The 11,082-nt window shown below is 57.2% G+C and overlaps 1 protein-coding gene, 1 non-coding gene and 1 pseudogene across 2 annotated transcripts; 2 read left to right on the plus strand and 1 right to left on the minus strand.

Annotated features, from left to right (window-relative positions):
* Positions 1-1,261: 1,261 nt before the first annotated feature.
* Positions 1,262-1,334, plus strand: TRNAG-UCC. The gene has a single exon. It is a non-coding gene; the product is annotated as a tRNA-Gly (tRNA).
* Positions 1,335-1,936: 602 nt separating this feature from the next.
* Positions 1,937-7,743, minus strand: LOC118887488 (probable low-specificity L-threonine aldolase 2). Its single transcript, XM_036838339.1, has 7 exons — positions 7,432-7,743; positions 5,729-5,812; positions 5,038-5,126; positions 4,407-4,592; positions 3,589-3,726; positions 3,160-3,352; positions 1,937-2,640 (listed from the first exon to the last, which is right to left on the minus strand). The coding sequence occupies exons 1-7, from the start codon at positions 7,631-7,633 to the stop codon at positions 2,354-2,356; spliced, it is 1,179 nt and encodes a 392-aa protein (XP_036694234.1). The 5' UTR covers positions 7,634-7,743; the 3' UTR covers positions 1,937-2,353.
* Positions 7,744-10,411: 2,668 nt separating this feature from the next.
* On the plus strand, positions 10,412-10,815 carry LOC118887002 (annotated as a pseudogene).
* The last annotated feature ends 267 nt before the right edge of the window (positions 10,816-11,082 follow it).

The following is an 11,082-nucleotide window of genomic DNA, read 5'->3' on the forward strand; positions in this document are numbered from 1 at the left end:
TTTTCAGAATAGATAATACATGCCCATGGCTTACAAACAGTGCAGGGGAAACCCTGTTACCAGCTGTGTGTGTGTGTGTGTCCATCCAGAGACATCCTATGTGTCTGTCTGTCTGTCTATCCATTCAGAGACATCCTGTGTGTGGTCTGTGTGTCCGTCCATCCAGAGTCGTCTTCGGCAGACACAATGAGCTCCTTCTTATTTCTGGTCAGCGCAGGCAGGGATGACTCCTGGGGCCTCACGTTGGATCCAGGGTCTGGCTTTGTGGGCAGGTCCTCTCAGCTTGGGAGGCTCTTACCTGACCTCTGCCTCCTCTCACACAGGGCTTCTCGTGTGGGTTTGCTGGGGGTCGGGGTGTGGGAGAGTTTAACCCTGGGCCTCTCTGACTGCAGACAGGCTGGGGCTCCAGGCATGGACACTGGAACAGACACACATGGGTGGCCCTGGGATCCTAGAACTCCCTGAAGGAGGGTGGGGGGAAGGGGCACTTGCCCCTCCCCTGCTTCTAGAACAGACCTGTCCATGACTCAGTGAGGCCAGCCCAGGCAAGCCTCAGTCTTTGATTGGCCAAAGTCCACAGTGGGTGTTTCACGTTCGCTCTAGCTCCTAGCCCAGGTCTTTTTTAAAAATAATTAATTAATTAATTTTTGTCTGCGTTGGGTCTTCGTTGCCGCGTGCGGGCTTTCTCTAGTTATGGTGAGCGGGAGCTACTCTTCATTGCGGTGCGCGGCTTCTCTTTGCGGTGGCTTCTCTTGTTGCGGAGCACGGGCTCTAGGCGTGCGGGCTTCAGTAGTGTGGCTCGCTGGCTCTAGAGCGCAGGCTCAGTAGTTGTGGCGCACGGGCTTAGTTGCTCCGCGGCATGTGGGATCTTCCCGGACGAGGGCTCGAACCCGTGTCCCCTGCATTGGCAGGCAGGGTCTTGACTGCAACTTTCTGAGTAGCTCCAAGAACTCCCAGAACTGCTCAGCTAAGCCTCTCCCTAATTCCTGGACCACAGAAACTATGAGAAGTAATGCAGGATTATTGCTGTTTGGGGGTAATCTGTTACCAAGCAATGGATAACGACTACAGTATATATTTTGCAGGGCAGGGCAGGAGACACTGCAGAGGTTTAGAGTTGCTGGCTTTCTTCTGATTCTCTGTATTATTGTCACCTCCTCAAGCACAGGAGAGTGGTTCTGGGGCCTTGGGGAACCCCAGAAGCTGCATCTCCCAGAGTATACGTAGATCTAGATTCTTCTAAGGGAAGGAGGCAGGGACTTCCCTGGTGGTTCAGTGGTTAAGACTCTGCACTTCCACTGCAGGGGGCCCGGGTTCGATCCCTGGTCAGGGAACTAAGAACCCACGTGCCGTGCAGTGTGGCAAAACAATATAAATAAATAAATAAATGTTTTTTAAAAAATGAGGGAGGCAAAGAAGGAGGGCCCTCAGCTTCAGGCCTCTTTGGCCCGCCAGATGCCTTCCCTCCTCGCGTCGCTCACGTTCACCATCATGCCTCCAGCCCGGGCCCTCTCCTGAGCACCATGCCTACGCTTCCGCCCACTTCTCACTACTTGTGCACCGGGGCTAAAACAACACTCTTAAACTGAAGTCATCCTCTACCCTCACAAAGCTAGTCCTCCTCCTGTGATTCCTACTAAGGGCTTTCTAAAGCACTGATGTGATGGCCTGTCTCCCCTATTTAAAAAAATCTGCACACACATTCACAGATTCACGTATATACATACATACGTATATATCCAGAATGAAATATGCAAAAATATTAACAGTGGTTATTCTTAGGTGGTTTTTAAATATATATTTTGTCCAGGTCTTCTCGTTAACTTCAGCAGGAGGGTGGTCTTAACCACTGAGTCTGCCTAAATTAAATTACCCCAGGAGTTGCTGGAAAGGAGATCCTGTCCCAAATTATGTGCAGCAATGACATATTATTTCATAAGCAAAAAAATTTTATTGTTTAAAAAGGTAAATACGGATTAGATGACTGCAAGGTAAAGCCCCAGCCCCCTACCAGGCCACCCAATACCAGTGTCCATTTCTGTGTCCTCTCACGCTTCCTCCTGCAGGTCCCCAAGATGCTCTCATGAGCCACGTGGCTGCCTCCTGGGCTGTGCTGGGGGAGCCATGGGGTCCCACCTGTCCCTGCATGCTTGGGCCCCTGTCCCGGACACGGGCACGCGAGGTTTGCTGGATGAACATGTAGAAGGCCTCGCCCCATGTGTCATGGAAGTGAAGGGGTCCAAGGAGACCAGCGGATGACAGGGGTGTCGTTTCACTGCCTCTTCTCCCACCCGCCCCCCGGGGACACCTCCACTCCCCGCCTCCCTCCATCCCAGCCAGGGCACAGGGTCCGTCACCCCATCCCCAGGGCCCTCAGCACGAACGCCCACTTCCCCAGCGCCAGCTCGGTGTCCTGCGCAGAGACGTCGCGGTGCCACACGGCTCGCACTGACCGCTCCGTCCAGGGAAGCAGCAGTACACGCACCGCGTGGCCAGTCTGGGCCACCTCGTCAGCGCTCACGGTCTGCAGGCGCTGGCACAGCTCCTTGGGCGGCAGCCCATCCACCCTCACCATCACCATGTTCGTCTCCACGGTGGTGAGATCCACGGAGCAGACAGGGGATGCCAGTTCCTGGAGCCCTGAGCCCAGGTCCTGTGGTAAGTGGAGCCCGACCCCAGTACCCCACCACTATCCCTACCACTCCAGCCGTGTCACCCCAGGAAAGGCAGAGGGCAGCCCAACCGTAGTGGGAGGAAAAGAGGGAGTCTTAGTCCTAACATGGGCAGGCTTGGCTCTGCTACTTTTCAGCTCCGTGACCTTGGACAAATCCGTTAACCTCTTGGGGTCTAGGTTTCCTCATCTGTAAAGTGGGGACATCGTGGGGTTGTTGTGAGGACTCAACCCAAGTTAAAGGCTACATTCTGCTGGATCCTGCAGAAAATTACTGACACCCACTGGGTGCCTACTGGTCTAGGCCCTGCACAGGTTGTGGTCTGGTAAAGCACAGACCACCTGGGTCCCACCCCTGCTGGCTCAGCGGCTAACTTTCACCTTCTAGAGTTGGAGGGATGCACACCTGCTGGGGGTTTGGGCCCTGCTACAGGGGACCCCCAAGGCACACCCCTGGGACCAAAGGGAAGTGGGGGGTGTCCAGGCACCTTTGGCAAACCTCTGGGCGTTCTGGTGGTCCTTCAGCAGCACCTCCTCAGCGTCAGTCAGTCCCACCAGGGCAGCTGCGGCCAGCACCCCCGCCTGGTGCATCCCCCCACCCAGGGCTTTCCGGAGGCGCCAGGCTTCTTCAGTGAAGTCCTTGGGTCCCCCAACCAGGGCCCCCACTGGTGCGCCGAGGCCCTGGGGGAAGAGAGGAGAGTCCTGCCTGCCTGCCCATGGGTGTGCATCTCTGTCCTCGGGGCTCTGGAGGGGGCAAAAGGGACAGGGATGGGCGACACTGTGGCCTCATCAGGGGAGGGGGTTAGAGGGGCCCAGCGTGAGCGGCTGCCAACATAGGAGCTTGGGGACCCAGCTCGGTCTCTTGCGGTGGGCACCTCTACCCGCCCGTGTCGGGGGCGGCCCAGCGGCTTCCCTACCTTGGAGAAACAGAGAGACACAGAATCGCAGTGCTCCACGATGCGGGCGGGGGGCACGCACAGAGCCACCGCGGCGTTCATCAGCCGGGCCCCATCCAGGTGAACCCGGACCCCATAGCTCCGGGCCAGCAGGTGCACCTGGGGGTGAGAGGCAGGAGGGGTCAGAGGGCCAGGCTGGGGGGAGGGGCGGAGGGAGGATGGGTCTCCAGAAGATCACTGGAGGGTCACTGGGCTTGGAAGCATGAGGGGTTTGAGTCGGGAGAGCTGGTTGGTGACAAGCTTGGCCATCTGGAACCCGAGCAGTCACTCTGGGCCTGAGCCTGAGGCTGTCCTCTGTGAAAGGGGGTCGATGATAAGGGTTTTATCTCCTGTTTATGGCGGGCTCACTGCGGGCCAAGCGATGAATGCCTCATCTTACCTAAGCCTCGCCACAGCCCTACTGGAAGGATGCCCTCAGTCCCGTTTCCCAGGTGAGGAATAGGTCTGGAGGGTTAGTTAGCGCTCAAGTTCTCGCAGGGGAGAGCAGCAGAGCCCAGCCTTCGCATCCTGGCCCTAAGACCAGACCAAGGTGGTGCCGCTTGGGGACTCGCCTCCCTGAGGACTGGGTCTTTGCTCTTTGGAGGAAAGCTTGGGCACTGGGGCAATAATTCCCTTTGCATCTGTGCCTAGAACCGCACCCATGTCTCCCACAGCAGTTCTGGCCACTGATGGGCACCCAGGCAGGTATCAGAGGGGACTAAACCCCAGGAGAGGGGCCTGAGGGACAGAAAACCAGCAGCTGGCTAGTGGTGGGGGCACAGTGGCGGGGCCAGGCCTACCTGGCGTAGGTATTCGATGGGGAGGACCCGGCCCCCTGAGCTGCTGTGGGTGTTCTCCAGGCAGATGAGCTCACAGACTGGGTGGTAGCGGCTCCCAAGGCTCCGTGTGACCAGCCTCTCCAGCTCAGCCAGGTCCAGGGTGCCATGGGGCAGGTCTGGGAGGGGGTGGGAGTGCACCCCAGCGATCTGCAGGCGTGGGCGTGCAGAGGATAAGGTCCAGGGGTCCAGCAGCACCTCCTACCCCTGTCCTGTCTGCTCCTCCCCAGCTCTGCGCCGTGGAGCCTTCCCCCTGTGCTGTGGACGTGGGCATAGACATCCCAGCTCTAAGGGTGGGGGAGGACCGAAGGCACCATGTTTGCTTGAGAGGTTGCGGTCCCTCCTCCCTGAGTGCCCACTGCTCTGGGTTCCCACTAGGGGGCAGCAGGGTGCCAAGCACAGCCAGCAAACCGGCTGGCCTGAGCCGAGCCTGCCACTGTGTGGTCAATCTGGGAATGGCTCTCCTTACTGCCTTCCCTGGAGAGGCCACCATTTCTCCCTCTGTAGGTCCCAACTTGGTGCCTGGGAGGCAGGTTCTCTCCACAAGTGCTGAGCATCCTGTGCTGGCCCCAGGTGAGAGGTTCTGGGTCCTTACCTGAGCCACCCCGCCCTGCTCATAGACGTGGAGGTGGCATTCCTGCCCAAGGAGGAGCTGGGAGCCCCGGCGCTGGCAGTGACACATCACTAAGGTAGATGGGGTGGGGGACAGTGTTGGCACCGAGTCCCATGGGGCCCATCTGTCCCCAACTAGCTCAGCCGGACTGACCCCCAAGGCCACAGCTAGCTCCCAAGTGCCTTATGCCAATTAGGAAAGAGCACCCCTTCAAGACACCTTCCTGCCATGTGCTGGAAAACCATCCCACTAAGTCCACAAGTCTAAGACGGTGACCCTGTGGATCATTGGGCGCTGCACACCCTACACCCCTGTGCCCTGCAGCCCACCTGCAGGGTATCTCCTGCGTGGGGAGGCCAGCCATGATGCTGCTCTTTGCGGGATAAGCAGCCCAGGGCACGGGCATCAGTCAGGCCCTAGCAGGAAACAGAGGGCACACGCACCCTGGGAATCGGGAGTATTTGATAAAGGGACAATTTACAAAGGTGTGGCAGCAAGCTGGGAAGTCACAAAGTTCAGTGCAGGACCCCCAGGCAGGAAGGGGTGAGAGGAGGGTGTGGTTACAGGTTCCAGATGGCTCGGAGCCCCACTGAAGTTGTCACAGCCCCCAGCACAAAAGGGAGAAGCATGGAGGGAGGGCCTGGAGGGCAAATGGAAGTCGCCCCGTGCTCACCAGAGATGAGGTTGGCCATGGTGTTTGTGGGCACAAACAGGGTCCGCTCCACCCCGAGCAGCTCCGCAGCCGTGGCCTGCAGCTCTGAGATGGGAAGGGATGGGCCCGGCGGGGTGGCCCCATCAACAATGGCACTTTTCAAATTCCTCTCCTTGCTGACCCCACGAGCCCTTTGTCCGGATGAGGGCACCTTGCCCAAGGCTGTGGTGAGTAGCCAAGCAGGACGCCAGCCCTGGTCTGCCAGCTGCAGCCTGTGGTCTTGGTGGCTGCACATCTGGGTCCAGGGGCCCCTCAGTCGACCCCCTGTGCCCCGCCTCCTCCTGGGCCATGTTCTCCCCCCGACACTGAAACTCTGTGGTTTGAACCCTCCTGTCCCACCCAGACCTCACACCTGTCTCACTTCCTTTCCCATCAGTCCCTTGCAGGTGGGGCCCTGCGGTTTTTCTGCTGACTTCCTCTCCCAGAACAGAAGGACTGGAGCCCTCAGAAAGAGACTCTGGGGGGCTGGAGGGGGCGGGGCTTCCGGCTCCTGCTTTAAAGCTCACTGTGGCTCCCCTCTGCCTGTGGCATACAGTATGAAGCCTTTGCCGTGACCTTCAAGACTGGTGGGATCTGCCTTCTGCCTCCTCTCCAGGGACAGGAATGCTCTCCTACACACCCACTCCAGCCCCATTCCCCATCCGTATCCCAAACACCTTTTGCACCACTATGCTTCTGCTTCTGCAGTTCCTCTGCCCGGTGAGCCAGCACTCCCTTCCCTGCCCAGGGTTGGGGGTGGAGCACTTCACTCATCTTTTAAGAGGTTCCTCCACAAAGTCCCCATTTCCTGTGAGTCCCGTGTCCCCACCTGCCAGTCCCCAAGGCACTCTCTGAGGATGCACGTTAACCCCACCACCTCCCTCACCTCAGTGGGAGTGACTATGCATCAGGCTGCCTGCTGAGCAGTGGGTCAGCATCTTTGAAGTTCCAGGCAGAAGTGGGTGTCTGCTGGATGCATGATCAGCCCCATCACCGCCTGACCCCACATCCAGCCCCTCAGGGCTCAAGTGGTAACCCTCAGGCTTGCCCCTGGCACAGCTGACGGTTGTACACACTCCAGCAATAGCAATGGCTCACTAAGGCAGCAACTCTCAACCCAGGGTGGTGGCACCAGTCACCATCTTGAAAACAGTCCCTAGGTTTTTAGAACCCCCTCCTGGGGTGGGGGGGCGTGCAGCCTGTGGAGAATCCCCTTTTCTAGATGGGTTTTCTCTTTGCCTTCATGTGGGAAGGTGGTGGGTGCAGGACAATAGCTAACGGTTCTAGAGTGAGAAGACCTGGGTTCAAGTCCTGTTTTGCCATTTACTAGGTATGGCAACTTGAGTGCCTGGCTCAGCTGCTCAGAGCCCTCCTCTGCAAGATGAGATAACACCCATCTCATTGGGCAGTGGGGCCACACTTTAATGAGCACACAAATCACCCGGCGATCCTGTTTTAACCTGCAGATTCTGGCTCAGGAGGTCCGGTGTGGGACCCGAGAATCTACATTTCTAACAGGCTCTCGAGTGATGCGTCAGACTGAGCCACAAGGACGCCAAGCGCAATGCCTAGCCTTCAGCTGAGCCGCCACCCCGAGTCCCGGGCCACCTCTCCCGCCAGCACCACGGACAGCGCACTGGGGTCGCCGCGAGGACCCCCGGCCCCGGCCTGCACGCCGGGCTCACCGCGGACGGTGGGGTCCTCGCCGTAGTCGTCGTCCCCCACAACCGCCTCGGCCATGGCGCGCCTCATGGCCGGCCCGGGCTTGGTAACCGTGTCGCTGCGCAGGTCCACCACGTGCGTCGGGATCCCCGCCTGGCTCCCAGATCCCCGCGCCCAGAGGGCCCCCTGCTGCTGGGCCGCAGCCCGGGCCAGTCTGCGGAGCATGGCGGGGGCAGCGCTCGGCTCCCCCGCCCCGACCCTCCCCGGCGAGCGCGACCGGGAGCGGCGGGATCCGAGCGGCAGGACTTCCCGAACTTCGGCCGCGGCCGACCTGAGCTGGCGGGACGGCCCCGCGGCATGCTGGGAGTTGTAGTTCGGCCTTCGTCACGGCCGGCACCGCGCAAGTCCGGGAGAGGGCCCCCGCGGCGTGCTGGGAGTTGTAGTTCGACCTTCGTCGCGGTCTGCGACGCGCGAACCAGGGATGAGGGAGAGGAAGGGTTCTGCTTACCCAAGAAGAAACCGAGACCAGGCAAGTTTTTATAGAGCAGACGCTCATGTGCCTCTTACCGTGTGCCCCGCACTGTCCCAGGCACTTTACAAGTGTTAAAGCAGTAAAGCCTCTCAACAGTTCTTAGGAGACAAGTACTCTTTTCATCCCGTTTTATAGATAGGGAAGCTGAGACGCACAGAGCTAATGAACTTGGCGAGGAGCGTCCAACTCTGAACCACTGTGTTACGTTGCCCCTAAAAAGTAGCTTCCCATTATCTACTTTTTTCTATACAGATTTATTGAGCACCCACTGGTGTCAGGCATTGTCTAGGTGCCAGGCAGAGGGAAACAAAGATGGTGCAACCCATATGAGCGTCCGACTTCAGATGGAGGCGGAATTAGAGGGGTGCACGGAGAGCCCCCTCCTCCATACCACCGGCCTTTGACGGGTGGGCTGCCTCCACCCAGGGCCATGCGAGGTAGTGGTAAAAGGACCCGACTGACTCAAGTCCCAACTTACCAGGTATGTGGCTTTGGACAAGTCAATTAACTTCTCCGTGCCTCAGTCTCCTTAAATGCAAAATGCGCTGTTGAGGATTTGATGACTTAAGGTTTTGCATGCTGACCCTGGTGCCTGGCTGGTAGTAAGTACTGTGTATGAGTGTTTGCTCTCTTACTGCTGCTGCTTTATGGTGGTTACTGGTCACAGTCAGGGCGCTGGGGCTTCATGCTGCTGTGGGGTGCAGCCTGACTCAGCCTGGGCTGGGCCTCCTGCAGGGTGACCTTCCCTCACCCCGGGAGGACAGGCCTCAATCTGAGTGCCCAGCCCCACTCCGCAGCTCCCCTTCCCAGAGTGTGGGCCACAGATGTCTCTTCCTCACGGGAGGAAGTCGGTCCTGAGGGGCTGAAGGTCACCAGAAGAGGCACCCACAGCTCTGATCAGGGCACCCCTCAGCAAAGAGGACTCTCAGACACTGGCCTTCATCGGACTTTTGCCATATGTCTGCTCCGGGTTGGGTCTGGGGATAAAGGAGAGCAAAGCAGCCTGCCCTTGGAGGTCAGGTCCTCGGGATGGGGACAGGATGCTGCCTGTTGGCGCTGCGAAAAGCTGCATTGGGCCTGGCTGAGGCATCAGGGCAGGCTTCCTGGAGGAAGCAGTGATTGGGCTGAGCTTTGAAGACATTAAGATGTTAATCAGACAAAGGCAGAGGGGAGAGTGTTCTGGGCAGAGAGAACAGCATGGGCAAAGGATTGGGGTAGGAGGCAGCTGGAACGCTTGAGGCCCTGAAAGAGAAGGGAGCAGGGGTGGAGACGGAGCCCAACAACTGGAGCTCTCCACCTCTCCCCCTGTGCCTGCAGGGCCATCCCGAAAGGGTGGAAACTGCAAGTCCCCATAGGGTCTGGGGCCCCAAGGAAAGGCTCACTATGCCCTAACCCCGCCCACCCCCACCCCCCAGCGCCAGTGCCCTCTGGCCCTGACCCTCAATCTCCACCGAATTCCAGGCCCTTAGAAAACAAGCCCCTTATCTCAGTGTCTGGCTCCAGCCCTTCTGCTGGGAAGTGGGGGGAGGGGAGCAGAGGCCTCTGTGGGAAGGAAGGGAGGGACTGGGGAGTGATGGTGGCTCCCAGGGGAGCAGGGAGAAGGGGGCAAACAGCTGGATCCCCAGGCACCTCCCAGCCATGGCAGAACCACAGAGTGGCCTTGTGTTTGCAGGCACTTCACAGTTTGCCAAGCCTTCCCACCTACAGCCTCCCAGCTAATCCTCACAGCAACCTGGGGGAGGGGGGCTGGGCAGGGGGCTACCTGCCATTCTTGGGGGCTACCCAAGAATGCCACCAGGGTGACACAGCTGGTCACCAAACTGGGCCTTCCTCCTCCCATAGCAGAGCTGTTTCCCCAGAGAGCTGGGGGCTTCCTGGGGAAAGCTGGGCCCAGCGGAGATTGCTTCTGCCAGGTGGCTGCTTATCACCTCCTATCTTGTCCCAGGGCACCTGGCCACCCCCACCTCGCCGAGTGGTGGCTTCCAGTGTGGGGGGATCAGAAAGCTCAGGCTATCAGGGGAGAAGGGGGGGACTCTCCCTGGGCCAGTGAGGTCTGTTTCTGAGGTCTCATCAAGGCAGGAGACCCTCTGAACAAGGCTTGGTCTCAGGGGGTTGTATAGGCACATGCACGTGTGTGAATGTGTGTTTGTGTATGTATGTGTACATGTATACGTGTATAAGTTTGTGTGTGCGTGCATGTTGATATGTCCACGTATGAATGCATGCACAGGTATGCATTTACATGTGCACACACGTGGGGGAATATGTAACTGTGTGTATAAGTATTTGTTATGTAAGTGTATAGGCACACCTCAGAGATGTTGCGGGTTGGGTTCCAGACCATTGCTATAAAGTGAGTATCGCAATAAAGTGGGTCACACAAATTTTTTGGTTTCTCAGGGCATATAAAAGTTATGCTTACACTACACTGGAGCCTTTTAAGTGTGCAATAGCAGCTCCGTGGGAGGCGGGTGCGCCCTGGAGGTGGCTGGCTGCTGGGATGGCAGGTGAAAAAGAAGACCCCACCTTTGAGGAAGAAAATGAAGAAATTGGAGGAGGTGCAGAAGGTGGACAGGGTAAAAGAAAGAGACTTTTTTCTAAAGAATTACGGTGTATGATGTATGGGTTTGGGGATGATCAGAATCCTTATACTGAGTCAGTAGATATTCTTGAAGACCTTGTCATAGAGTTCATCACTGAAATGACTCACAAGGCAATGTCAATTGGAAGACAAGGTCGGGTACAAGTTGAAGATATCGTCTTCTTGATTTGAAAGGACCGAAGAAAGTTTGCTAGGGTTAAAGACTTGTTTACTATGAATGAAGAACTGAAACGAGCTAGAAAAGCATTTGATGAAGCAAACTATGGATCTTGACACCTTTTGTACTTTCTGCAGCTTCATTGTTTTCTGGGGAAACCATATTTAATAACTATATTTTCCACAGTAAAGTTCTGATATCTAGCCATGTGAATGAAAGATAGAGAACCACAAAGTTTTCAGTCTTTATTTTCATGTCTTCAATTTTAGAGTGATATTTGAGCCTTTAATTGCCTGCGATTATATTACTATACTTTGAATTACTTACTGGATTTTAGTGACCACATGTAAGTCAAAGTACCTTGCAAACCATTCAGTTCCTTC

Source organism: Balaenoptera musculus, chromosome 20 (assembly GCF_009873245.2).
Source record: "Balaenoptera musculus isolate JJ_BM4_2016_0621 chromosome 20, mBalMus1.pri.v3, whole genome shotgun sequence".
Taxonomy (NCBI): Eukaryota; Metazoa; Chordata; class Mammalia; order Artiodactyla; family Balaenopteridae; genus Balaenoptera; species Balaenoptera musculus.